The sequence below is a fragment of the Camelus ferus genome, chromosome 7 (assembly GCF_009834535.1).
Source record: "Camelus ferus isolate YT-003-E chromosome 7, BCGSAC_Cfer_1.0, whole genome shotgun sequence".
Lineage (NCBI taxonomy): Eukaryota > Metazoa > Chordata > Mammalia > Artiodactyla > Camelidae > Camelus > Camelus ferus.
Genome location: NC_045702.1, coordinates 69,547,822 through 69,574,003, shown reverse-complemented (window position 1 = coordinate 69,574,003; position 26,182 = coordinate 69,547,822). Strand labels below are relative to the sequence as shown.

General features: G+C 35.9%; 1 protein-coding gene across 1 annotated transcript in view; it reads right to left on the bottom strand.

Moving 5' to 3' along the window:
- The window catches only part of PCLO (piccolo presynaptic cytomatrix protein), a 310,882-nt gene that overhangs the window by 264,614 nt on the left and 20,086 nt on the right, over positions 1-26,182 (bottom strand). The window contains 2 exon segments of the mRNA XM_032484107.1: positions 20,951-21,640; positions 21,642-22,349. Of these exon segments, the coding sequence (XP_032339998.1) occupies positions 20,951-21,640; positions 21,642-22,349 (1,398 nt within the window).

The window sequence follows — 26,182 nt, the reverse complement described above, 5'->3', positions numbered from 1 at the left end:
AAATCTGAAAAAGAAACAACACTTTTTAATTTCAGTTTTATCTGGAATTGCCTTAAGTTAGTGTGAGTTTTAGGAAGATAAAGGAAGACAAGAAATAATTAGAATTAGTGATTGATCACATTGTGTATGTGCACAGAAAGGTGTGAGCATATTTGACCACACAAGTAAATTCAAAAGACTTACTTGGTCTTATACTTAGTTGTGTTTTAAAGAAAAATATCATCTTCAGGAGGACCAAGCAAAACAAAAAAATTCTCTCAGCAATTTTAACAATATACACGTTTATGTCATTTTTTCTCTGTTTCCTTTTACGTGATTCCCTGAACCAGATTCTTCACTAAGATATAAATACCACACAATCTCCATCTAATTTTCTCTAACATAGCTTTCATTTATAGTCATAACACTATTAATGAGGCACCCAAACAAAATCATACCATGACTGAAAAATTTTATCACCTGGTTACAGGAGCTACACAACCCTCAAAATTAGTATTTTCATAAGCAATCAAAAGATGTTGACTTTATCTTTAAAATATGTCCCTTTTTCCCTGAATTCAGAACTGGATATTCTAAAGTTTGCAATAGTGGAAATTTCTGTAACTTCCAGATTATTTATCAACTTCTTAATATTTTATTAAACTCTACTCTTTTTTGTTATTTTAGTATCGAGAAAAGAAGTGACGTAACTAATGGCACACGTCAAAACATAGGCCTGGACAAAGGCTTCTAAGTCTTGGGCACTGCATGCAACCTTCTCAGTGATATGAAAAATTTTGAGAGCTACTCATTAAATATCTGTCAGTTGAGTGAATGAATGAGAAAATGAATTGTCAAGAAACAGAATTCCAGGTCGGTCTTGAGTAGCTCCTACTACAGCACAAATCTTACCAGTGTAAAACATCACTTTTATATACCAATTTTCAACTCAGAAGTTTAAATGAAGCACACATACACTGACTACCAAGTACAGGACAGGTTCTGTGGTATAAGGTATGTTATGGTACAGACAAGATTAAAGTCCTGACGTTTAAGGAATCCATGGTCTAGAACTATTTGAAAGCAAAAGATCAGTTACAAAAATGCTTACATATGCTATGGAATGCACAAACTCCTCACCCTGACTGACCATTACGTCTCTGCACAATTTTTATCTGAATACCTTCCATTTTCATAGCCTTGGCCATAAAAATACACACACCCCTGACAAAAAGTCCACTTGCTATTGTCAGTTTAACTTAAGAAAATAAAGATTTGCGTTCAATTCCCTGCATATTAGCTATTTATATATTCTTAGCCAAATGGCTTAACTTTAGCAAACCTCAGTTTCCCTAACTGCAAATCCCACAGGAGTGTTATGACTATGAAGTGAGAAAAATAAATGGGAAAAAGAAAGTAAAATATCAAGAATCTTTTAGACCCTTGTTTCCCAAACATGTGCTCAGGCACCCAGAGAGCTGTAGTGAACTCACGGGGGCAGTAAGAGTATTTTATATTTTCAAGAGAATCACATGAACACCTTACTATTCATCTTACATCACATGAACACCTTACTATTATGTTCTTTGAAACTAATTTCTTAACAGAAGAAACTTTAGATATTTCATTTGGCCTAGGGGTCCCATGAAAAAATGACTGAGAACTAAGGGTGCTGTGAACCAAGACAGTTTAGAATTACCTGCACTAATAAATGATTTCCTGCCACTTTCCCTCCTTGTTGCTTCAACAAAGTCCTACAGACATACAGCATATGTTTCTTTGTCTTTGCTGAACTTGCATCTCAGATGTCAAGACATACCCCTTCCTGCAAATTCAACTTTTAAAGCTGAATACTTAGTAGGGTCCTTGCTTGTAAGTAACAAAAATCTAATTCTGACAAATAGGCGGAAAAAAAGACTTGGCGGGGGGAGAGGGGACAGTATGTTTCAGTTCTCAAAATCAGCAGGAAGCTAGAGAAACAGTCTGAAAACACAAAACAAGGAGACTAGGCAAAAGAAACCAGAGTCAAAGTCAAGATGCGGAAGCGGCCAGGTAAGCACATTGTGGGGACACTGCCACCATCACAACTCTGCTTGCTGTGGTGGCTGACCTCCACCCCCAAAGCCAAGTGTGAATTCTACACTGGCAAGTTTTAGTATCCCTCCCTCGGCAAAGTCCCAAAAGACAAGCCTTAGCTTGCATGGCATATAAAGAGGGAATATTTGCCCTTTCCTATCTGTTGAATGAACCAAGGCTCTGTCTCCTACCAAAATTAACCAACAAGCATTATCTTGTTTGGTTTGGTGGAAAGCCAAAATCACACAGCAAATGTCCATTCCCCAAACTGCCCACCTTCACGGACAGCTCAAATTCCACTCTGGCAAAGAGAATACTTTGACTTGCCCATCAAACCCCTTATTTTCCCTATATTTTATGACTGTTCTTTGTATTCTACTATAATAATTGCAACTGTCTCACTTTCATCAGCCATTTTATAGGTTTTCTTATTTTCCTGGATTATCAGTTTTGTGGGGGCAGATGCTATGTCATTCCTTTTTTCAAAAATCTTCCAGAGCATTTAAATCTTCAATTGAATTTTACATGAAACAGTTAAAATATGCAAGTAGAAAAGGAAGTATAGGTAAGTTTTATTTCTCATTATTAATCAATTTTAAGAGGCTGTAACAAATCTAGGGCAATATTTCCAAAATCATGTCTCAAATAACATATACAGGTCCCTGGACATACATTCATGAAAATAAGTATGAGAAAGGTATGGACATCCTTTTATTGGATGGACATTATCACATTCAAAGTTCCGAATGTCCTCTACAGTAAGGAAAATATTTAACTTTGTTTAAACAAGATGACCTAATATATCAAACATATGTGCTTATTCATAGTGTGATTTATCACTATACCCAGCTTTTCAGAATCACTTAAAAATCATCTGTTAAAAAAAAACCCGTCTATTAGCCTGAGGATTTTTACCAGCCTCTGTTATATTTGAAGAACTAAACAAATAAGTTAGTAAATATACATAAACACATTGAAGATGTGCATCAAAGACTCATTGCATTTTAAAAGAAAAAAAGAGCAGTCTAATATTATATACATGCAGATAGACAGATAGATTTAAGTGCTCTTCATCTTTGTCAGGGTAATCTTTTTTTCTTTCTACTCATCCTCACATATCATATATGTGTGCGTAGCCACGTGCTGTAGTACTGCGCAATTCTGTGTATAACTAAGTGAAGAATGAACAATCTAATGTCAACTGTAGATTGGTTTTATTTCTTTCCATCTAAGTCAGTGTTCCAGAATTCTTTTGGGATTTAGATCCCATCTGGAGTGAGTATCACCTGCTATAATTTATGTCAGCCAATAACTAATAACTAAGAGTTATCAAAGATTATTTCACAGGTCAAATTCTTAGCCTTTACTGTCTTTGGAAGTACCCTTTTTTTTTTTTTTTTTTTTTTTTTTTTTTTTCAGAAAAATTCACCAACTTAATTTATGATCATCCATATATATTATAAAATATTGAAATTAATTATATCTACTTCTTACCAAAAGCCAGCCCACTTAAAAAAAAAAAGAAAGAATACAAGCAATATTAAAAGAAAGAAATTTACTGTGTATTAATCGCAAGTGGATGTGGATGTTAGCCAAAATCAGCTAAAGAAGTTGTATTATCATCAGCCAGGCACCTATGCATCATGACTTACCCTGTCAGTGACCAGTGTAACAGGAAGAAAACACACCCAGATGTCAGCACTTTCACATCACCACTGTCACGTCTGAATGAATTCCATTTAGCACTTTCTGGAGTTAAGTGTTGTGAAGGACAAAATTTAATATTCATTCAGGACCAACTGAATCCATTTCGCCTGAGTCTGCCCTTCTGTCAATTGTTAAATACACAAAGTACAATAATGTTTCCTTTATTTAGGCCTTCACTGAGACTTAACTGACTTAAATTACAAATTAATCGTAACTAAAATATCTAATAAAAAGTCAATCCTTAGTCACCTTTAAAATTAATGTTTTCATTTTTACTTGGATTTTTCAAATATATAGATATATCCAGTTGAATTCATTACAAAAGTTATTTCTTAGAAGATAAGCTCGAACTATCCATAAATTATGTATATTATACATATCATGTATATAAAGAAAGAACACTGAAGTTTCAAATTATAATAGTTCTCAGATATTCTTAGGCAAATTAAAAGATACTTTATGTAAAGTAAAATAGTTTGTGTGTGCATGTATGTGTGCATACATGTGAGTGAAAATAAACAAACTCATCTTTAAGAAATCACTGACTTGAAAAAGGAAAAAGCAAAAACCACTATTAGTAGGGACAGTGATGACTTTTCTTTTTCTTTGCTCTGATATGTGTATTAAATCCTAAGTCCATACTTATTTGGTCATGTTTCACACCACATATGTCAACTTTTACCCTAGCCTATGGCATCTATCTATGTACTTCTCTTTCTATCATAATTTAGACATTTATCAGAGACTAAAATACCTTCACATGAAAAATTTAACCTAAAACTATCATTTTAAAAGTTCAGTTTCCCACTATGTGCTGTCAAAAATTAAACACAAATTTTGACAAATTTTATCTTTTAAAAATACTACACAAATCAGATGTAAAATATTTTATGAATACTTAATACAAGTACACAATTCTGAAACAGACAGTACTCATCCTTAATTCTTTAATCATCAACAGAAAGGGATAATGTTCAATATTGTAATAAGTTGTTTTTATTTTGTAAAATATGTTCTTCCTCCCCAATTTTTTTACATGGTGAAGATTAATTAATATACATGACCACTGTATTCACCAACCTCTTTTGGTAATTCTTACCTGAATCAGGGTTATGTTTACAAAACCTACTGGACCTAGAAATATTTGTGGCTACTTGAAATGGTTCTACTATAATTAATATAACTACTTTAAAAGTTTGGACTTGGTCCTTTCTGGACTGCTTGCTTTGAGCCTCCTCACTTTGTTGTGTCTGTGAATAATCATCATAGATCTAAGTACCTGCCACAACTCTCAAACTCACATACCCACATCTATACCTGGACCTTAACCTTGTACCTCACCAAGTGGACTAAACAGGTGTATGCAAGTCCAATAGACTTTAAACGTGCGCCAAGCAAATCCTGTTTTAATTCTATACCTTCCCTCTATTCTTCTTAATTGCCAGCTTTTCCATAATGATACTTTTTTTCCTTAGGCTGATTTCCCAAAATATCTGCATGCAAGAGTGATGGAGTGGTATATCTCCTACTCTCCACTGCTACTTTTCAACCACTGTTCATCCCTCTAACAAACTACTGTCCTCTGAAAGCTCTTCTGTTTAGTTACCTGGCCAATGCGTGAATCTCCTTATCACAGACCTTCAACTCCTCAAGAGCTCTATCCCTAACTTACAGTCCTTTCCCTCTCTGTCTCCTGTGGTCTTGATATTAATGTGGTTGATCTCTCTAGCTGTCTGGCTTCACAACGAATGAAATGCATCAGTTTGAATGACTGTTCCAGCTGACGATTTCCCAGCATGATAGATACTACAGACAGATGCTTCTTTCCATATACTTCAAAAAGATTGAAGACAAAAAGTGTTTTAAAAAATGAATAACAATCACTCTAATTCATCTATTTTCACCTAAGAATAGTCTTCCTAGCATTATAAATTATTACAATGAAAGCAAAACCAAATTTTAATTAATGTTATATCATCAACAGGTGTTTTCTCCAAATCACACTTAGTTATTATGTCAATGGCTTCAAAACATTTCATCTATTTTGAAAGGCAATCTTACAGATGAATTCAGATTTCCAAATTTGGAGCCAGACTGGGTTAAAATTCTAATTCTGCAACTTAGATTGCAGTAGGAACTTCGTCATTTCTCTGTGCTCAGTATCCCCATCTGTAGGGTAAGAACAATAATGATGTGTCCTTATGTGGTTTTCAGTATGTGCTGCTTGGAACCTGGCACCCAAGTCAGGGCTTATCAAGTATTAAAATATAAATTAGAATGTGCCATGTTTTCTTTATGTAACCATATCTATTGCTGGAAATGTAGATCTTGAGTAGCAGAAACAAACAACTAAAAACTATAAAGAAAATGGTGTAGATGACCTTTCTTTGGTTAAATCATTTGTCTAGTAAAATTCTCAGGAATATTAACTAGATCCAAGAATACAGATGCTCTTTGGCTCTGAGTATGCCTTTTTAAAAAAGCGATTTGTAACAGTTTATAATATAGCTAATAGGACATCAGTTCTGTCACCATTGCTGGTACTTAATCACTTGTTTTCCTTAAAAAGCTCTCTTCCCTGTCTTTTCAAAATGACCCCCTTTTTCCTTTCTGTCTAATCACTCCATATGCTGTGTTTTGCCTTCCTTCCTCCTTCCCCACAAAATTTGACCTTTCCTAGCTCTCAGGCCTCTACATTTGCCTTTCTGGGTTCTTTTCTTCTATATTACAATCTAATGTCATGATTTTGACATCATTTCTATTCTGATGATATCCAAAACAAATGGTGATCCCTGAAATGTCATCTGAGATCTAGAATTGAGTGATCTAACTTCCCTCTGAACACCAGCATTACAATAATTGAACATTACTTCAATTTTACTTGATTTTACAACCGCTGCCCCAATATCCCAGAAAGAAAACCATGGAGGCACGTTTACCTTCCACTTTCACACACCGAGCTAGCTGCTAAACCCTCTCAAGTCCACCTCCTCCCCAAGAGGGAATCCTTCACTCTAATTTCCAGTATAATCTGGTTCACTTAATAAATTAATGGTAAGATTATAAAATAAGGTCAAGCACTGAACTTTAAATTCATAAAGACCTCTCATTACTGTCCAAAATAAAGAGAATAGTGCATCACTATTTTCACGTGACAGCTTTAAAGGAGAGATGATGCCCTAAAGACCATTTCCGGTTTTGCTCTCAGTCTCCTTCCTTCCATGGGATTTGAGGTAAGTTAATTCTGCTTAACATTCATGTGTCAATAAAGTACTCATGGACATTTAAGTATGCACACCCTGTGACAAAAATCAATTAAATAGGCATGCTCTCCTCCACAAAACTTTCTTGCTGTAGTAAGTTCAATAACCCAGTTGCTCTGCTAGGCAAAATTCTAATATGTATCTCCCACCCCTAAGACTTCTGCTCTGTGGTATATATACCTTATTTATTTCCCTCCTCTTTAGCACAGGTAGAAAGTGTAAATATGATGGGATATCTCTCCATAATTAGGTTACTACTCAGTTAACTTTCAGGCAAATCAAAAGAGATACTACCCAGTCAGGCTCAGTCCAATAAGGTGAGCCTCTGGAAGAGCCTGAGTCCTTCTTCAAGTCAGAAATTCAAAGCAGGAAGTGGATTCCACCTGAGGGAAATACTTCGTTGTTGGCTTTGAAGGTGGGGGAGCCCTGAGACAAGGAAGGCCACCAACTTGCAAGGACTCACAGTGGCCCTGGCCGACAGCTGACAAGGAAACAGAGACCTCAGTCCTACAACCACAAGGGACTGAATTCTGAATTACTTCAAATAAACTTGGAAGCAGGTTCTTTGGCAGAGCCCCCACATAGGAATACAGCCCCAACCACTTCTAAAGATTTTAGTCTTTTAAGATCTGATCTGAGAACTCAGCCACACGATAACAAACTTCAGAGCTACAAAACTGTGAGCTAATAAATGGATATTGCTTTAAATTACTAAGTTTGTGGCAACTGGTTGCAAAGCAATAGAAAACTAGTATGTATGCAGGAAAAAGAAATCATTCTTCATTTCACTACTTTAGAGTCATGTCAAAATTTAGGTTTCTTCTAAATGTTACATTTCTTTAAAATAGAGAATACAACATTTTTAAACTACAAATGATATGATTGTCTATTTTGTGTAACTTAAATAACATTCTATCTGTCAAAAAGTATACTTATAATTTTCCTGAGGGTGACAGTGTTTTAATTAGGAAATATATGCTTGTATTTAAGAACTAAGATAAATCATTTTAACAATTCTGGCTACTGAGTTTCAGTTAGCAAAAAATCATAATGATATAAAGCCTTCATTTCATTCACATTTTTATAAATGCAAAAATGTGAACTCATTTAAATGTCAGGAAAGAAAATAAATCTCAGCCTGTATCTGACACGAATTAAACCACTTAGCCGTAATTTTCAGTGAGCACTTCTCATGTCAACATATTCTTGCTGGAAATCACTTATCAGCAATTTTCTAAGGCCTTCCAAACATACTCATTTTAAGAAAATCCATGATTTAACTTCTCCCAATGAAAGTCTTTTCAAAAATCTTAGCAATACTTTGCTTCTTTTCATATGTAAAGAATGCATTCATATTAATATGCCACAATCATAGAGAGAAGCTCATTAAGCAAGTAAAAATAGAAGCACTGTTGACATAGCAAATAAAAGAACACAGCAATGCATGTGTTTTCTTTTAGTCAGGGCCCATTGCTTTTTACTGCATGATATAAAATAACCTGAAATAATCTCTCAAGCTTGGAGTAAAGGCCCACACTTGTTATTTAACATAAAAACACATTTCGTTAAGCAGCTTAACTCTTCTTAGAAGTGAAACTTCACTTAGAAAAGAATCATTTTTATCTTGTCTGTTCAGCAAAAGCTGTATCTTGATACCATAAGTCCCTAGATCTGCCAACTGTAGCTAACAAAACTACTGTTTATTGTTTATTGAGCTCCACCAAGAGCAGGGTCATGAACTGTTCTCAAAGCTTAACAGGTATCCACTCCTAATCCTGACAGCAGCCCCATGAGGTAGGTCCTCTGTGGTCACGCTCATTTCACAGGTGAAGAAAACCAAGCCACTAACGGGTGGCATAGGTTCCATCCTGACAACCTTGCCACACTGCCTCTCTATGGACCACCAAACCCATCGTCTGTTTTCCCTCAGTCTCAGTTTCATTCATTTATCCCTCAGCCATAACAGAAGACACACTACCCCTTATGGACTCGATTTTACAATGAGACTGTATTTGGAGAAGTTTTTCAAAATATGTGGTATATATGTCCTCTTTCTGCCTTTTGAAATGATGCATGCTGGGAAAAGCTGAGGTAGGAAAATTGTTAACAACATTTGTCACTAACCAGATCTGGTTGACCAGATCTTACCATTCTGAATCAACATTTCAGTATACCCTACTCCGATGCTGCAGCTGTAATAACCATATAGGATGCATTCATTTATTGTATAAAGATCTCAGGAGAGTATACTGTGTGCCAAGCATCTGCATTTTGTGAGTCTACTGTATGCCATACACCTGGCACTCACAGAACTTGCATTCTAGAGAGGCAGAGATAGTTTTTTAAAAAACATAATAAATTAGTATGTGAACTATTATGTTATAAGGTAGTAAGTGCTATGAACAAAAGAAAGAAGTGAGCAGGGTAAGAAAACTGTGCACTGTGGAAGTGAGTGGAAGATTCTAGTGTTAAATAGAGTGGTCTACGTTGGCCTCATTGAGGTAATATTTAAACAAACAAACAAAAAGAAAGTTCTTATTTTTTCATGTAAAAAGCTCATATTCTTTCTAATACTTCTGTACTGTAAGAACATATGCAAAGAGACATATATATAGGATATAGATATAGCGCTTTCCAAATATACTCATTTTAAGAAAATAGATACATAATATATACATACATATCTATCTATCTATCTATCTATCTATCTATCTATCTATCTATCTATCTACCTATCTATAAAAGACTTTTTAGGAGGAATTTAAAAATACTTGCAGCCAATATAGAACCAAATAGGTTTCTAACTACAGTTATAATGCTATTAACACAAAGATGCCTTTTATTTGACGTGCCATTTCCCGACTTCTGTTTTTAACTTCATCGAACAAACATGTATTAACTGCCTACCACGTGCTGGCATTTTGATAGTACCGACCGTGCACCAGGGCTCACACTCAGGTGAGACGCTGACACAAATCAACAGACAAACTGCAATACTGTGCAAGAGAGCTGACTGGAGCGTTAGAACGTGAAGTAGGGGCCAAGGGGAAGTGGCATCCGAGATGAATGTCAAAGAACCAACAGGCAATAAAGCTGTGGGGAAAGGGAGAATATTGGGGCATATGCAAAATACTGAGGTACATGGAGGATTGAAATCTGCTCATGGCATGGAATATAGTTCTACATAAGAAAAGATTAAAGGATTCTGTAGAACATGACACACAAGGAAACTGTACAAGTATTCAGAAATTTGTAGGAGAATGAAACTGGAGAAACTGAGTTTCCCCAAATAAAGTATTCAAGGTCTATGGCATTAGCAGAGATGATAAACGAGGACTCCAAAAAGGCTCTCACAGTGAGGACACGAAGGGGAGAGGAGAGCAGAGACACCTTCAGCAGGTGGAACTGACAACAACTGAAAGCCACTGCTTCTGGGAGACTGAAAGAGAAAGAGAAGTCTGGAATGATTCTCAGAATCTGTGATGCCCTTCAGTCTGGCAGGGAACTCAAGAGGCACATGGGGAAAAAATGACGACTCCAACATGGAGCATGTCAAATGTGAAGCGTGTGGGATATACTTTAATGGAAAGTTTCCCTAGACGGTGACATGTCTCTGGAGGCAAAAGAAAGAATTCTAGGGATGAGAAAATGAAAGTATTAATTCAAATGTATTTAATATTTAAAGTATTATTTCTTGAGCAATATGTGTCACCTAGAACACTAGTTCTGCCAAATAAGTAAAAAGACTGTGCGGTAAAATAATTTTTTTACACTTGGTTAAACAAAGTCCTTTATTAAAAGGCTTCTCATAGAAATAATACATGCAATTCACGTCTTTGAGAGGGATTAAATATGAAGCATCTGCAAATTTTCTTGACCAAGGGACATGTTTTTATCATGGCATCTTGTGAGACTCACATAAAATGCATTAAAAAAAAAACTAACCTGTCCTTGATTACTCAGACAGGTGTATTATCAAAATTTGTTGGCTCCATCATTTAGTGTATGTCCTGTAATTGTATATAATGTACATTACATTACAATGCCATGAGGAAACTGACCCTAGGTGGTTTAGAATCCTTATTATAAGTGAGCAAAGCTTTTGAATGGAGGATGACCCTTTTTCTAAAAGTTACAAAATATGTTCAATTCTTGTTTTGCATGGTTCAGCTGACACTATTCACTTCTATTTAAGTCTTTCAAGTCTATTATTAAGGGTTTTGTATACCTAGATAATATGTAATTACTTCTGTATTAATGTGAGTTTTCTTTAAAGTGGAGAGTAGTTATTTTTCCAGTAGTTACTCATGTATTGCAGTATGTTGACAAATTAAACAAGAATGGAAGAAGAAATACGTGACATATAATAGATATCGAAGTCCACAGAATTTCTAGAAGGCTAAGTAAATAGCAAAAGAAATTAACAGGCATTCTAGCATACCATTTACTCAATGAAAAGATACACTGTTTACTGAGTACTTTAATTAGCTTTCCTTTGGAAGTATGGCTTAGGTAGGGAGGTTCTATTTTTAGCATTGTAATGGTACTCTGAGATGATGAGAGAGGGGACAATGTCTGGTAAGGTGAAAATAATCATTCCACTCAAAAAGTTAAGGAATAGTGAGATAAACTCGGTCAAAATGCATACTTGTTACTCTGACATGCTTAATCTAAGTGAATACAAATCATATTAAGGATTTTAAAACAATTAAGATAAAGATCATAGGTAAATTACAGCTATGAGTATATTAGCCATTAAAATAGTCTTCTCATAGTATTAAAAAACAAAACAAAACAAAACAACTACAAATGTCTTAAATGAACTTCCCATCTTTCTGTGGTTTCCCAAATTGGTAAATTAAAATGACATGACTTCCCACATCTGACTGTCCATAAACACATTTTCCCATGAAATTTTTAAAAATACAAAAGAGAAGCAAAAAAGTATTCAAATCAAAGTTTAGGCATTCCACATGTAGATATATGAGGCTATTTTTATTTTAATACTTAATTCCATTTGAAAGGCATATTTCTGATTTCTCATGATTATATTTCTACTTGACGCTACATCTCTTTAAAACTGACAAAGCAGATGTGATTCACAGTTCTATATGTTAATTTGCAACACTGAACGTATGTTATTCCACCAAATTAAACCTTGTGATATTTCAAGTCCTAACTTCTTCCCAGGGAAATTTCAATTTGTAGATCTAAAATATATACATACATGTATGTACACATACACACACATTTGTATGTACACACATATATATAAAATTTTCCAATGTTAAGAAATATTAAAGCAGAACATTATTTCAATTATTTATATGAATATCTATTATTACTTTTTTCTACAGTAAGATAGATTAACAATGAGTTGTATACAATGACCATGTAAATTACATTATCACTAGTAAAGACTGTCATATTTAGACCAAAAACATTATTTTGCCATCTGACTAGGTTGATTTTTATAATTTAATGAAACAGTAATCTCACAGTTATGCCTGTGGCAGAAATGCCACTGAATTTATGTTCAAATTATATTAATATGGGGAATTATGTAACCCACATACAATGAGGCAAGAAAATGTTGACATGTATTAAATTATGGAGCATGTATTTTCTGCTGCAGCCATGACTGTCTGAATGTAAGACTACGTTGTTTCACAAATTTTTCTCTTGTTTCTTCTATTCACAAAGTTTAAGAAAGGAAGTCCTAAAAGGAGATGCAGAAAAAATACACAATAAAAAGTGTATTTTTATTTAGTACTGTAACAATGACTATCTAACGCTAACCTTAAGCTTATCTTTTCAATTCCATGAGCCTTATTTTCTTCATCTTGAAAGCAGGAGGTTCGAGAAGTAGCCTTTTTTCAGAAGAGTTTCAGGGAACTGAATGAGAGGCAGGTCCAAGAATAAGAGACACCGCCAAATGGGCAGCTTCCAGTCCCCAGTCAAGTAGGTGAACTCTGCCTTAACCAGCACACTTACACTTTTACCTGTTTTCTACATTTGGCCTCTAAATTTAACATCATTTAAAGGAAGAGTTCATAATATTTTAAGTTTTAAAACCACTGGGTTATTAATACCTCTTGGGGAAGACCCTCAGTGGGTCTCACCTGCACAAACACGTCTTCCAGGGTTTGCCAACAATGCAATGCCCTGGCTGCTCTTCACCCTGGCCATTTCTCAGACCTCTGCAATGAGGGATGTACCCTGGGAATGAGGTACTATCTCCTTCTGAGGCAAAGGGCAGACTGGCTTACTGCCTGCTATAAAAAAGAGGAATTCCACATGCTGAGTGCTCTTTACCTGTGACCCCAACCTGTGTGCACAGCATCAATCTAGGCCCCTACCACATGACCTCCATGAGAGTGGGGGTTAAGAAGAACTGATGAAAACATGCAGATGTCCATGCTGCCTGCTGTGGGGTGAGTAGTCAAGTTATCTCTGACTCAAGAGTCTCTTGCCTACTGTTGGCATCTACTGAACAAGTTAGTTTATTAGCTTATAAGCAGAATAAGGTAAAGTCAAACCCTGGGCAGTACAATACTCTATTACTAGACTCTTTGGCCAAAGTTTTCATGGATATTTAAAAATCTTTAAATATTAAAGCTAGACTAATAAAAATAGTAAGGTACAGACACTCTAAACTAGATATGTAACTAGCTACAAATTAAAGAATCTAGAAAAGCAACCTGTATCTTAATGGAAATTTACTACATGAAAAAAGTGGCACTAAAAACCAGAGTAAAAATGATGAATTACTTAATAAATAGCATGGAGGCAAGTGGCTATACACTTTAAATATATAAAGCCAGACCCCTTATCTCACACCAAATCAAAAAAAAAAAAAAAAAAAAAAAGAATTACAGATAGATAAATAAGCAATCAGAAGTGAAAAATAAAACTACAGATGTTTAGGAGGAAATGTGGAAGGCTATTTTTATAATAAAAATGTGGAAAGGCCTTCTTTAGCAAAAGAAGCAATCAAGGAAAAATTAAAAAGACTTGATTGCATAAAAAGCTTTTTTCAAAAAAATCTCATGTACAGAAGAAAACTTCATAAAGTTAAAAACAAGGGATCAACAGGGAAGATCATTTCAAGATAAGATAACAACAAATTAAATTCTCTAAAATATTTTAAGAAATACACAGACATATGCATATGAAAATATGGTCAATGGGTATAAATGGGCAACTTAAAACAGGAAAAACACAAGTAGTTGACAAGCTCATGATATTGATAAATATACAGTATTTGCTCTCAAAATAGGCAAGGGAATTTAAAATTATGCAACAGTACAAAATAATTTCTGACTATTGATATTGATAAATATGAACTATGAGACAGTGTCGGAAAACTAGAGACACTAACAGTTTGTTGGCAGGACTACAATTACTACCCTTTTAAACAAGCGGTATGGAAATTTTGCTAAATCCCATTTGTCTTCACGTGGCCCAACCATTTCAAGGGATTTATTTAACATCTCAAGATACAATGGGAAAATATATGTGTAGATGTTTGACTGCATCTTTCTTTGTAGAGTAACAGGAACTAGAAATACCCTCAATTTCTCTGTTTTCATGAGGAGAATGTGCATCAGTATTGAGATACTGCACAGATCTTTACCTCAAATACAGAGACAGTTAAGTCAACGAGTGTTCACTTGAAAGAACATCCAATGTATCAAGTTTTGTGAAAAAAATAATCCAATGAAAAAAAGTATAGTAAGAACACATGTTCATTTCAAAATAAGTAAATTGTTTTAAAAAACATAAATAGATCATAAACCTTTTTAAAAAAATCTCAAATCCTTCTATACTTGCTGTTTGTATAACCATTACAAAAATAAACAAAAAGTGAGGGAAAAAAAGACATATCTGTAGTATTCTCTGGATTGTTAAAAGGAATACTGCTTTTATGATACAAATTATTGAAACAGAGTTTTAAAAGTAAATGAATGGCCATCAAGAAAAGAAAGGAGGAAAATAATGGACCAGATGATATATCCAAATTCTAATATTCTGTATTGCTGAGTCTCCTGGAAACATGTGACCCAAAAGCTGATGATTTTCACCCAAAGTCACAAGGAGAATATAAACAGACTCAAGAGTTCTAAAAAGAAATAACAGAGGAAACATTTGGAACCAGAGGAGTCAGTAGAGAAGGTACCCTGATCTAAAGGTTGGTACACTAATAAATGTTACAGATATGTCTTACTGATGACAGCCCCGAGAACTATCTGCCCAGCAGAGCATGCAGAGAGAACCAGCTATCTTGTGTGACATGAGGAAATTAAGCTCTGGAAGAGATAATCAGAGTGCAGCAAATACGATAATAGTCATGTTTTCCTTATAAAAAGAGAAAGAAATATATCCTACACAGCAGTATACTGCAGTGCATGCATATACAACAGCAAAGTTACATGTGAAAAGGCAGTTTTAACAACAACATTTCAGGAAAAAAGGCCTTACACAACAGTAATCAACATAAAACAATCAGTGAGATATTTTACATTTTTCATAGTAAGTTTTTGAAACCCAGTGTGTTTTTTGCACTTTAAGTAATCTTAACATTGAGCTATCCATGGTGCTGATTAGGCACATTTGACCAGAGACTATTTTATCAGGCCATGTATCCCTAGAAAAACAGTAGCATGTATGCAAAGTTGGTCAAAATAAAAACTGATACAACTACTGTGGAGAATCAGTTTAAGAATCAGTTTAAGACAGGTACAACCTAAGGTCCAGCAATCCCACTCCTGGGAACGTAACCAAGAAGACGATGCAAAAATGTAGGTAGAAGCAAAGACTTTACCACCAACTGGAACGCTCAGATGTTCATCATTTTGATGGAGCAAAATCTTTGCATACATTGGCAGGAATATACTAGTATTTCTTACAGCTGGAGCAGCTATGTTTTAGGCCCTCACACTCACTATTTATGAAAGTAGGGACATCATTTTATCATTCAGCCATATGCCATCAGCTAAAAAAATGTTGACCAGTTGGCGGGCTTATCTGGAAAGAAAACTGGTACAGTGATGCTGACCTCTATACTTCTGAACCTCTCAAATTGCCCATTCTTCCGAATTCAACCATGTAAGACAGCCACCATCACACAATTGGCCCCAAATGTTACCTGGTTTTGATGCACAGATTAGCAAGTTTGTTGATATTAAAGTCTGAGTAATTACAAACTGACAACTTACAGGTAGGAGAGCACAGAAAAAGTGACATTTGTTGTCCAGTTCTCTAGGTTACTTAAACATAGCAGGAGGTAGACACGGGCTCAGCCTCTGAATTATACCTCTGCCTTGATAACATACCTCTCTGATACTATAAAGCTGTAAAACCTACCCCACAAAGTGGTTGTGAGAATAACACCTGGCACAATGTCTTTCACACTAGCCTAGTCAAATTCCAGTTTACCTTTTCCCACAGTGTCTGCACAATGTTTTGTCTGGATCATAATTAGAATCATTTATTTACATTTAATAGCTAAATAAAATTTCTGGTAATCAAAGAAATACAAATCAGAGGAACAATATTATAGTACTTTTGGACTTCCCAATTAACCTATTTCACTTTAAATGATGATATTCAAATACGGAGAGGCTGTTTCAAGAAAGGAATCACACACACTAGCGGCCATGTCAACGACTATCACATCTCCAAAGAGAATCTGATACTTCAGGGTCCTTATTCCTTGATTTAGTAACCTTAGTACTAGTAAGATTCCCTTGGGAAATAGTTGAAAATATAAATATCTACATCCAAAAATGTTCACCATATTTATAATCAAAAAATGAAAACAACCTAAATCACTAATACCAAGGGAATGTGTATGAAAAACATACATCCATAAAATTGAATAATACTTAAAAATTGTATATAATATTTTAAAAGTGTTTAATCACATGGGAAAATGATATACAATCATATGCTAATACTGAGATACAGAAAGGCCATAAAGAGTAGAATACTAACCATGAAAAAAATACAAAGAAAAAAATGACGAATGAAGAAATTATTTTTGGTTTTAATTTGTTTAAACAAAATATCTCTATTTTAAATTCACATTTGGACTTCTGTTCAATTAAATATCACTTAATAAAAAACCACCATCAAAATTTCTCCTAAAGATTAATCACTAAAAAGTTTGTTTCTACAGACAAACATCAACTCTCATCTCACTCAAAGTGCCAGGAGGTATCCCTCTTCGCCGTGCATGCCAGGAATCTTTGGGCAGTTCTTTTAAAACTGATTACTGGTAGAATTACTTTCTCCTTATGATTTTTTAAATCATTCTTTCAGGCTTTAATTTCTCATATATATATGTGTGTGTGTGTGTGCACCTAAATGTGCTTGTGTAATAGAAACATGATTTTTAAAGTATTAAGAACTGCTCTTTAAAGTTAAGGCGAGATATTATGTGTTTGCCGAACTAAGAAATGCAGCACATCCCCACTAGGCCTTTCTTGAGCCCAGGAGAGAGAATGCAGAAGCCACCCTGGCTAGACAGAAAAGACCTGAAGGGAATCTCAGCTACGTCACTGGGTTTTAACTGGCTCAAAAGGCCCATTTGTTGCCTGGTGACAAATTTATGCTCACTATTTCAACATCATTTAGGCCATGCATAATTATCTTACTAAGGAAGCAAAATTATGACTCTAGGACTTTCAGAAGCATGACGAAACAATTTTAAGTCGTATTTCCATAGTATAAAGTTACGTTCTCCAAGGGTAGTACAAACACTAAAATAAATACCCACTATGAGTAATTTCGACTCCTTTTCATATTTGAACTGAACCAGAATGATTAAAATGCACTAGATAAATTGATTGCCAATTTAGGCTGTTTTTCTCAGCAGGATTCCAAATTCTCTAAGACTAGCTCTTTCAGGAAGCCTTACTGCTGCCTTCAAAACTCCTTCAGAGACAAATTATTTCCTGATTTGTTAGAAATTAAAGCCGAAAAAAACGGTTCCTTGCTCTCTCAGGTTAACGGGTTATAGTACCATTTATACAAACTGGGCATCAAACAGTTAAACCACACAGCTCAGGGTGAAGCCAGGCGACACCCCAGTTCCCAGCACGCAGCCATGGCACTCTCCTGGTGCTGTGGGAGATGCTGAGTGAGAGATACAGGAAACAACCTTGGAGACAGGTGTGCTTGATTAATGGGTGGGGACAGAGGGCTGCTGTCTAGAGCTCCCTAACATTACAAACCACGATCAGCTCCTCTCACCACTAGAACAGCACAGAAAAAGGGGGCGAGCAGAGGGGCACAGTAGGAAGAGACACCCTGCTCACAGTGATGACAGTAGCAGAAGCAGAGGCCTTTGAGTTATATGGGCTTTATTAGAAAAATAAACTGAAATACATAGTTGAATCCTTTCTCGAGGAATACCATTTCTTTGCATGGCAGACATAACATCTCAGTATTTTCAGAACGTGCTCTCTAATACTAGAACGAAAGTACAGCATCAGCCCAGTAGAAAATATTGGATCACAAGCAGAATGAAGAAACCATGGAAATAAAACAAGGACCAAGAAGGAGATACTTCCCTAACCACTCAAAATGAGGCGAGATTAGTAAATAGTATGAACGCCAGGATAGCAGTACAAGTTAAGCATATACATGTATTTACAATTTCCTGGATGTATACGTACATGTCTGCACACACACGTGCACACAGACACACACAACACAAACACAAGGTGCCTTTTTCTTCAACTAACCCCTTCTGCCAGTCTGCTAAAGTCTTTTAGGTAAAACAGTAGGAAGTACTGGAACACGGATTAACTCAACTAACCTTCATTCACTCCCCTGATGCCCGGTCAGCTAATGGGCTTTACCTAGAGATCAGAGGGCATTAAGGCCTTATACTAGCTAAAAAGTTCATGAGGATTAACGCAGTCAAGTTGGGCCAAGAACATTAGTCGGCTGCTTCTGTTACGTCAGGTTCTTTCTCCTCTGACACATGATCTTCCAGATTTAAAGAATTACCGCAAAACCAAATAATCTCCACAATGACAGACTGTCTAAACCCCACTGATCATATTTAAATAGGACTTCACCTCACCATTTAAAAACTTGAAATCACTTATATTTTCAAACAATTGAAATTGCACACGTCCTAGATAATTCTCTGCTTGATTCAAGAAATCTTCTTTCCAGATTACCATTTCTGAACTATAATTTACCCATACACACACACACACAAAATCAAAGATTTTTCTGAAAGGTTTATTGTCTCTCTATCTAAGGAAGGGCTCTCATTTCACACCTCCAAACACTTAAGAATTCTAATAATCACTATGGACCAAATGGATGTATACAAACACACACACACACACACACACGTACACACAAATATATAAGTTACAGCACTCTTTATAGTGTGCACAAAACACACTTTATGTGCAGACATCATAGCTTTCAGTGGAGCAGTTTGTTTTATAACTATTTAAATTAACTGCATGGTGTTGATACCATAAGGCTCCTTGTTAAAGGGTACAATTTTTTAAATCCATTAAATTAATACAATTGTCCTGGGAAAACCAAAATTTCCCTCTTCACAAACACACAATGAAAAACAACTCTTCTAAAAATATGGAGGACACTGAAGGTTGTTTTTTCGTTTTGCTTTTGCACTGAATCCAAACACTGTAAGTAATGACCACAGTTGTTACCATCCATGAAGTGCTAATAGAAACCAAGTTTTATCTACCTTTAAAGTGGATCTTAGTTAACACTGTTCATCACAGTTAAAGAGGATAAAAATCAGCTTAAGACTATAGGGACACAACTTCCGTACGGTGTTAAATATGTCAAAGCAACCAAATAGATTTCAAAAGTAAAAAATAAAAGTATTTTATAACTTATTCTTTTTAAAAAACTTAACTCAGGAACAACACCAACATCTAAAGTTTCTTCTTATAACTGCTAAAAAGCTGTTCAATTTTTTACATTCCAATTATAAAATCAATGAGAGTCAAATAAAATAAATCAAATCCTCAAGTATTTTTGATTTGTATAAAACTATGAACAATTATTTAAATTCAATCCCAAAATGTTTATTAAAATATCACTGTACTTATCTAAGACAGTAGCAATCATTCAACCCATCACTCTCCCAAGATCCAAATATTCTAATAGTCTTCAGGCATTATTAGTACTTACAGAGTCATTCCTCTATAACTCTTATTAGGTAGAAATTTGCCATATGCTTTTTGGTCATTTACACTGTGGAAAAAGCATTTTTGTCACCCTATAAAAAATCCTTGACATTAGTCACTGAAATCCATGTGACTTCTTTTCCTTTCCTGCAGTTCTTAATAAAGTGCCCTATTATATCTGTGCCAGATAACAACAGCTCAAACAGAATTATAAACAGTCTAGAAACTACATATTTCAATCAATGTTTTCTAGTAGACAATACTATTAACTTACACAAAGTTCTTAACAATTTTAGTAAAATAACAGATCTCATGTTGGTTATGGATTTGCAATCAGTCCAACTTCTTTTTTGTAAGGTATCAAAGAGACTGGAAGGATTAGAGACATTGGAAACATTAAATTACAACTCTTATTTGGTGCATTTAAGCGAAAACCAGATAGTCCTCCAAAGCTATAGGTTGTTAATGCATAGAATTAAGATAATTGTTATTTTAAGTTGTTGGCTTATTTCATCTTCTTACTTCTGGTACATTAAGCAAGAAAAGCCTAAATCATGTGAATTTTTAATAAGGAAATAAGCTTGTATTAAGTAATTGAAACTTCTTCAAAGATATCAACATCAATGTGTTTTCTTTACCAGAAATGTGTTTTTTGCTCAGAATTTTTGGCAACCAAAAAAATATCAGAATAAGTACAATATACTCACATTCAGATGTAATATAAATATTGCTTACCTCAGTCAAGTGTGGTGTAGGGTTAAATCCACAGAGATTACACACTTGGTTCTTGCATTCGGTGCAAGTGTTGAAGTTAGGAGGATCCTTAGAACCTACGTTGAGTTCAGTTTTGCAGAGAGGACAGGCTGATTCTGGTTTGGGGGATTTTTCCAATTTGGGGGGAAGAGCAGCCTTTTCAGGCACAGCTGCTGAAGGTTTGCTGTCCTTAGTAGGCAGAGGTTTCTTTTCTGGTTCTGTTCTTTTTACTGTTGAAACTTGCTCAGCTTTGGGCTCTACCTTCTCGGCTCCTGGAGGTTTTGCCTCCTTTTTCACTGGTATAGCCTTTGCAGGTGCTGGTGGGGCCTGGCCTGTGGATTTGGGTGGCCCCTGAGAAGTGGGTGGCTGTGAAGGAGAAGGGACTTGTTTTGCCAGGGCTGCTGGACCACTCTGCGCATGAGATCCAGGCTGGCCTGCTGTGGAGATCAGACTGGATGCCTGGCTGAAGATGGATGCTCCAAACCCAAAGAGTTTCCCTGTCACAGTTTCTTGAGGAGTTGTGGGCTGTGATTTAGGCGCATCGGTAATACTTCCCAGATTCAGACTAAAACGTCTTGACTGCTCCTGAGGCTTTGCAGGCTGTGGAGACGGGGGGGCAGGTTGGCCAGTGGAAGGTCGTGGACCTTGGGGTGTCGGTGACCCCTTTGGCACCTAGCTTGGCATCTGGCTTAGGACTCGTTTTGGTTTGTGCTTTCTTGGGTTCTTCTCTCTTTTGAATGGGATCAACCTGTTTTTGGCCTTTACCCTCTGAACTAGGGCCAGGATGTGAAATAATTTTTGAATCTGATGCAGGTCGAGGTATGACTTTAGAGTCAAATGGGGTGACTTTTTCTCCTGTTGGCGGAAAACTCTGTGAGGGTTTGGCAGCGTCTGGTTTTAGCGGAGGAGTTATTTTCTCTTGATCCTGGGATGGTACTTTGGAGCTCGGAATACCAGGTTTTGCTGCTGTTGATAAAGACACCGTATCTGTGGCTGGCTTTACTGTCTTGGGCTGCTTTGGTTTATCATCAGCCACGGAGACCTCGGCCTGTTCAGATGGGACAGAGGGCTCTTTGGGAGGCGCCGGCTTGGATGAGGGCTCTGCCACAAGAGGCTGCTGGGCTGGGACTGGCGGGGGGCCAGGGAGGGTTGGCTGTCTCACTAGCGGTGGGGGCTTTTTAGCCTCGGGTGCCTTTGAGATATCCTGTCTGGCGGTAGCATCCTTCTTTGGAGAAATCTGTGACTGTGGAGAAGGTTTGCTCACTGCTGATGCAGGAACAGGGGCAGTCTTCGGTTTGGGCTGTGGTGAGGATGGAACTGGAGCCAGATCACCTCCGAGAGCTCTTTGCATCTGACAGTTTAAACAGAGCCACTCTTTTATCTAGAAATAGTATGAAATAATGGTCACTGAGATATTAACAATGTAAAAATAAGTACATTTTTAAAAATGCACGGTACCTTTTGAAATTCTCTCTCTCATCACTCAAAACAAAATATAGATCAAGTTATTTTACTTTATATACATATTATTTTATTTTAAATTTATATTGAAGTATTAAAATGATAAGTACATTAAAATATGAGTCTCAGAAGCTTAAGTGCTCTATATTTTAAGAAAAATAAAAATCAACAGAGATTGTATTTTTCTTCTGATGTTAATTTTCTTATTCTTTGCCTTTGATTTACTCCAAGTTTGATTATTCCTAGAAACAGAAAACCCTGTAAGACAGAAAATAAATGATAACTTATTAGAGTCCACAAATCAGTTACGTTAGATACTTTCTCTACTGATGGCTCATGAAGTTTTTAGTTATACAACTCATCATAAGCTTCTCAAATTATTAACACCTTGCTAATTTCTTAAATTAGCAAGAGTATTACTTCTTCCTCCTAGGCGACATAATCAAATGTGAGAAAACAAAAACTATTTCTTTATTCAAATATTTATTGAGCAACTTCTACTTAGCACATCCCACTGTATAAAGGAGTCAAAAATCTCTGTCCTTATGGAGACTACACTATAGAAGAAACAAGTGAAAGCATAATGTGATTTCAAGGATAATACATAAAATAAGTATCTGATGATGATACTGTGATGAGTCATTTTTTTCTTATCTTCCTCCAAGTTCTCCCTCAAGTGCCCCCCTCCAATTTCTTGGGTGCATTTGGTTTTATCAGTAAGATTTTAAGTCTTTCTATAATATGAACACTGGAGTTTCACACACAGCTAGCCAGTAGGCTCTTACTCCATCTTTGGACGACTGCAAAATGAGAACACTCCCTGTCTTACCTAATGTATGATTTACATCAACATTAGGACGCACGTTCTACACTGTCCTCATTCCAGTACCAAATGTCTCCTTGTAGTTTATGTAGGAATGTATATGACATAGGTCACTGCATCTTCATAGGGGCACAATGTGCTTTTCTCTTATGACATTCTGTTTTTGAACAGACTCCACTGGCCCATCTTTTGTTCTTTTCATGACTACATTTTTCTTACTTTGATAAATAACACATGAAAGACATTTGATCCCTCAATGTTGCTCCTCACAGTGAGAACACAGGTTAAAATCACTGTCTATAGCTTTCACAATATGAAAAGCTTTTTATCCTCTTAGGATTTTTCAGAAACAGCCTCCTTTTTATTCAATTCTACTGGCCAGATATGTTGAAAATAGAAATGAGTATTATCTCAGAATTTAATCTACCACTGAACGCAGCATTTCCAAAATCTTGATTCAGGTGGAAACAAAAAAAGCCTTCCTATACATTGAGAAAATGAAAAAGTCCACAGCCCGCCCCGACATTAACATCAAGAACCACGATCTCCTTTTCCACGATGCACTGTGGGAGAGTAACGAGGAGTAATAGCACCTTTGCCCTCTTGGTCATTTGCCTTAGAAATCCTGTAATATTTTTAGTGCACTGTCGTTTATTCCTCAAGTGTGTCTGCATTGCTTATGAAAGGTGACTTCCCATTCATTCGTTCTCATCTCCAAACTACTGTCCCCCATCTGACCCCTGTCATTTTTCAAATATTTTATACGTCTACTAAATATAACCTATTTACAACAAACCACCACAGAAAAGGCTGACTCTACTTTCCTTCGAACCTCAATATCTCTCCAATAACTGTGAAATAAAGTTCATTTTTTGCAAGAAAATAAAAATATATCATTTTGTTAGAGTTCTTAAGCTAGCACTGATACAATTCTGCTTATCTCCAGGTCTACATTCCCCCAAAGACTGTAAGCAACACATAATGAGGACTTCCTGGTATAGTCTGACCCTTTAATCATTTAGATGTTCACAAATATTTTTTGAGCTGGTTTGAAGTAATTAATTAAAATGTTTATGCTCTTCAAGCTACAGCATTTCTGTGTTTATTCTGTGAATCCCCACTGTTTACCAAGCCAGTATGACAGGTTTCTGCCTTGATTTTCTGGTTGTACACAATTCTCCTTACTCTATACCTCTGGCCAGGGACCATCTATCCCCATTTTGATTCAAAATGAAGGAGCCCCATAATTACCACACCTGCTAGCCATACATATTTTCACTGCTTGGAGACAATCACTGTCTTGTTTCACTTCTACAATCAAATGTTTCTCTCTAACCCTGAGCAGAGATGAGCCTGAGCTGACTATCATCACTGCCTCAGACGGCTGCTGCCACTTCCATTTGGTACCCATGTCTCTACTACAGCTGGCTCCCCTGGTTCTGCATGATGGGGTCTTCATTCACTACAGCTATGAATGAGGATCTCAGAAGAGCTTAGTCTTTATCACTTCTTTCCTATGCTCTAGAAGTCAGATGATAGCCAAAGCCAAGTCTAATTCTGAGAAGACTTCCACCAATGTTTCATAAACTCCCCACGTCTCCTGACACAACTAGTGTGCATCCCCTAAGATTTTAAGTCTCTCTGTAACGTGAACACTGGTGTTTTCTAATCATCCACATCCATCTGATTAACAATGGGAGAAATACAAGAAACAATACCAGGGGAGCCTGCAACTTTATCATCCGGTCCTGGAAGGACCCTGACTTTCACTACACAAGCAATAAAACCAAAGATTCTGTGTTACATAAATATATCATGCCTTAACTATTCCTACACTCTAGATTTTATATAATAAGGGAAAAAGTCATCCTTTGCTTTCTCTACCTATAGCTTTACTTACAGAAAGTACATAAATGAAATTCAGAATCTGGAGACAGTTGTTTAAATGAGCTACTCTAATTCAATCAGCTCTATGGAAAGGAACAAAAGAAAGGCATAAACTGACTGCTCGTCAGTCTTCTGACTTAATATGCTACACAAATGGGGGTAAGAGAGTAGTCAGCCAGCATTTCTGCTCATTCTGAGGTCCCTGTGTATTCTAATGTAGACCTGCATATAATTACTAACACACCTCCCTGTTTAATCCAATCCCCAGGGTTCCCTTCTGTTGAGCCTTTGTTATTCATCTGAGCTGACTCACGTGAAATAATGAAGGTCTAGTAATAGAACTTCATAGGCTAAGGCTTTTGCTGGATAATCATAAATGTCTTATTAAATGTTTCAAGGGGTAGCACTTGAAAATTTCATTGTGAATTTCACATAAAGTTTCAATTATTGGCACCGCTTTCTAAAAGAGTATTAGAATCATTGATCACTGAAAAATTAGATTCTGACATTTAAGAGTACTTCTTTACTGGATAAAGAAATTGTGGTATATATATGCAATGGAATAGTACATAAAAAGAATAAAATAATGTCATTTGCTGCAACATGTATGGACCTGGGGAATCATCATTCTAACTGAAGTAAGCCAGAAAGAGAAAGAATAATACTATATGATATCACTTATATGTGGAATCTTAAAAAAAAAAAAGACACAAATGAATTTATTTACAAAACAGAAACAGACTCACACACAAAGAAAACAAGGTTATGCTTACCAAGGGGAAAAGGGGGTGGGAAGGAATAAATTGGGAGACCTGAGATTTACAGGTACTAATTACTATATCTAAAATAGATAACAAATTTCTACTGTATAGCACAGGGAAATATATTCAATATCTTGTAGTAACCTAGAATGAAAAAGAATATGAAAACAAATATATGTGTATATGTAGACTGAAACTTTATGCTGTACACCAGAAATTGACACAACACTGTAAACTGACTCTACTTCAATAAAAAGAGTATGTCTTTAATAATAAGTCAAG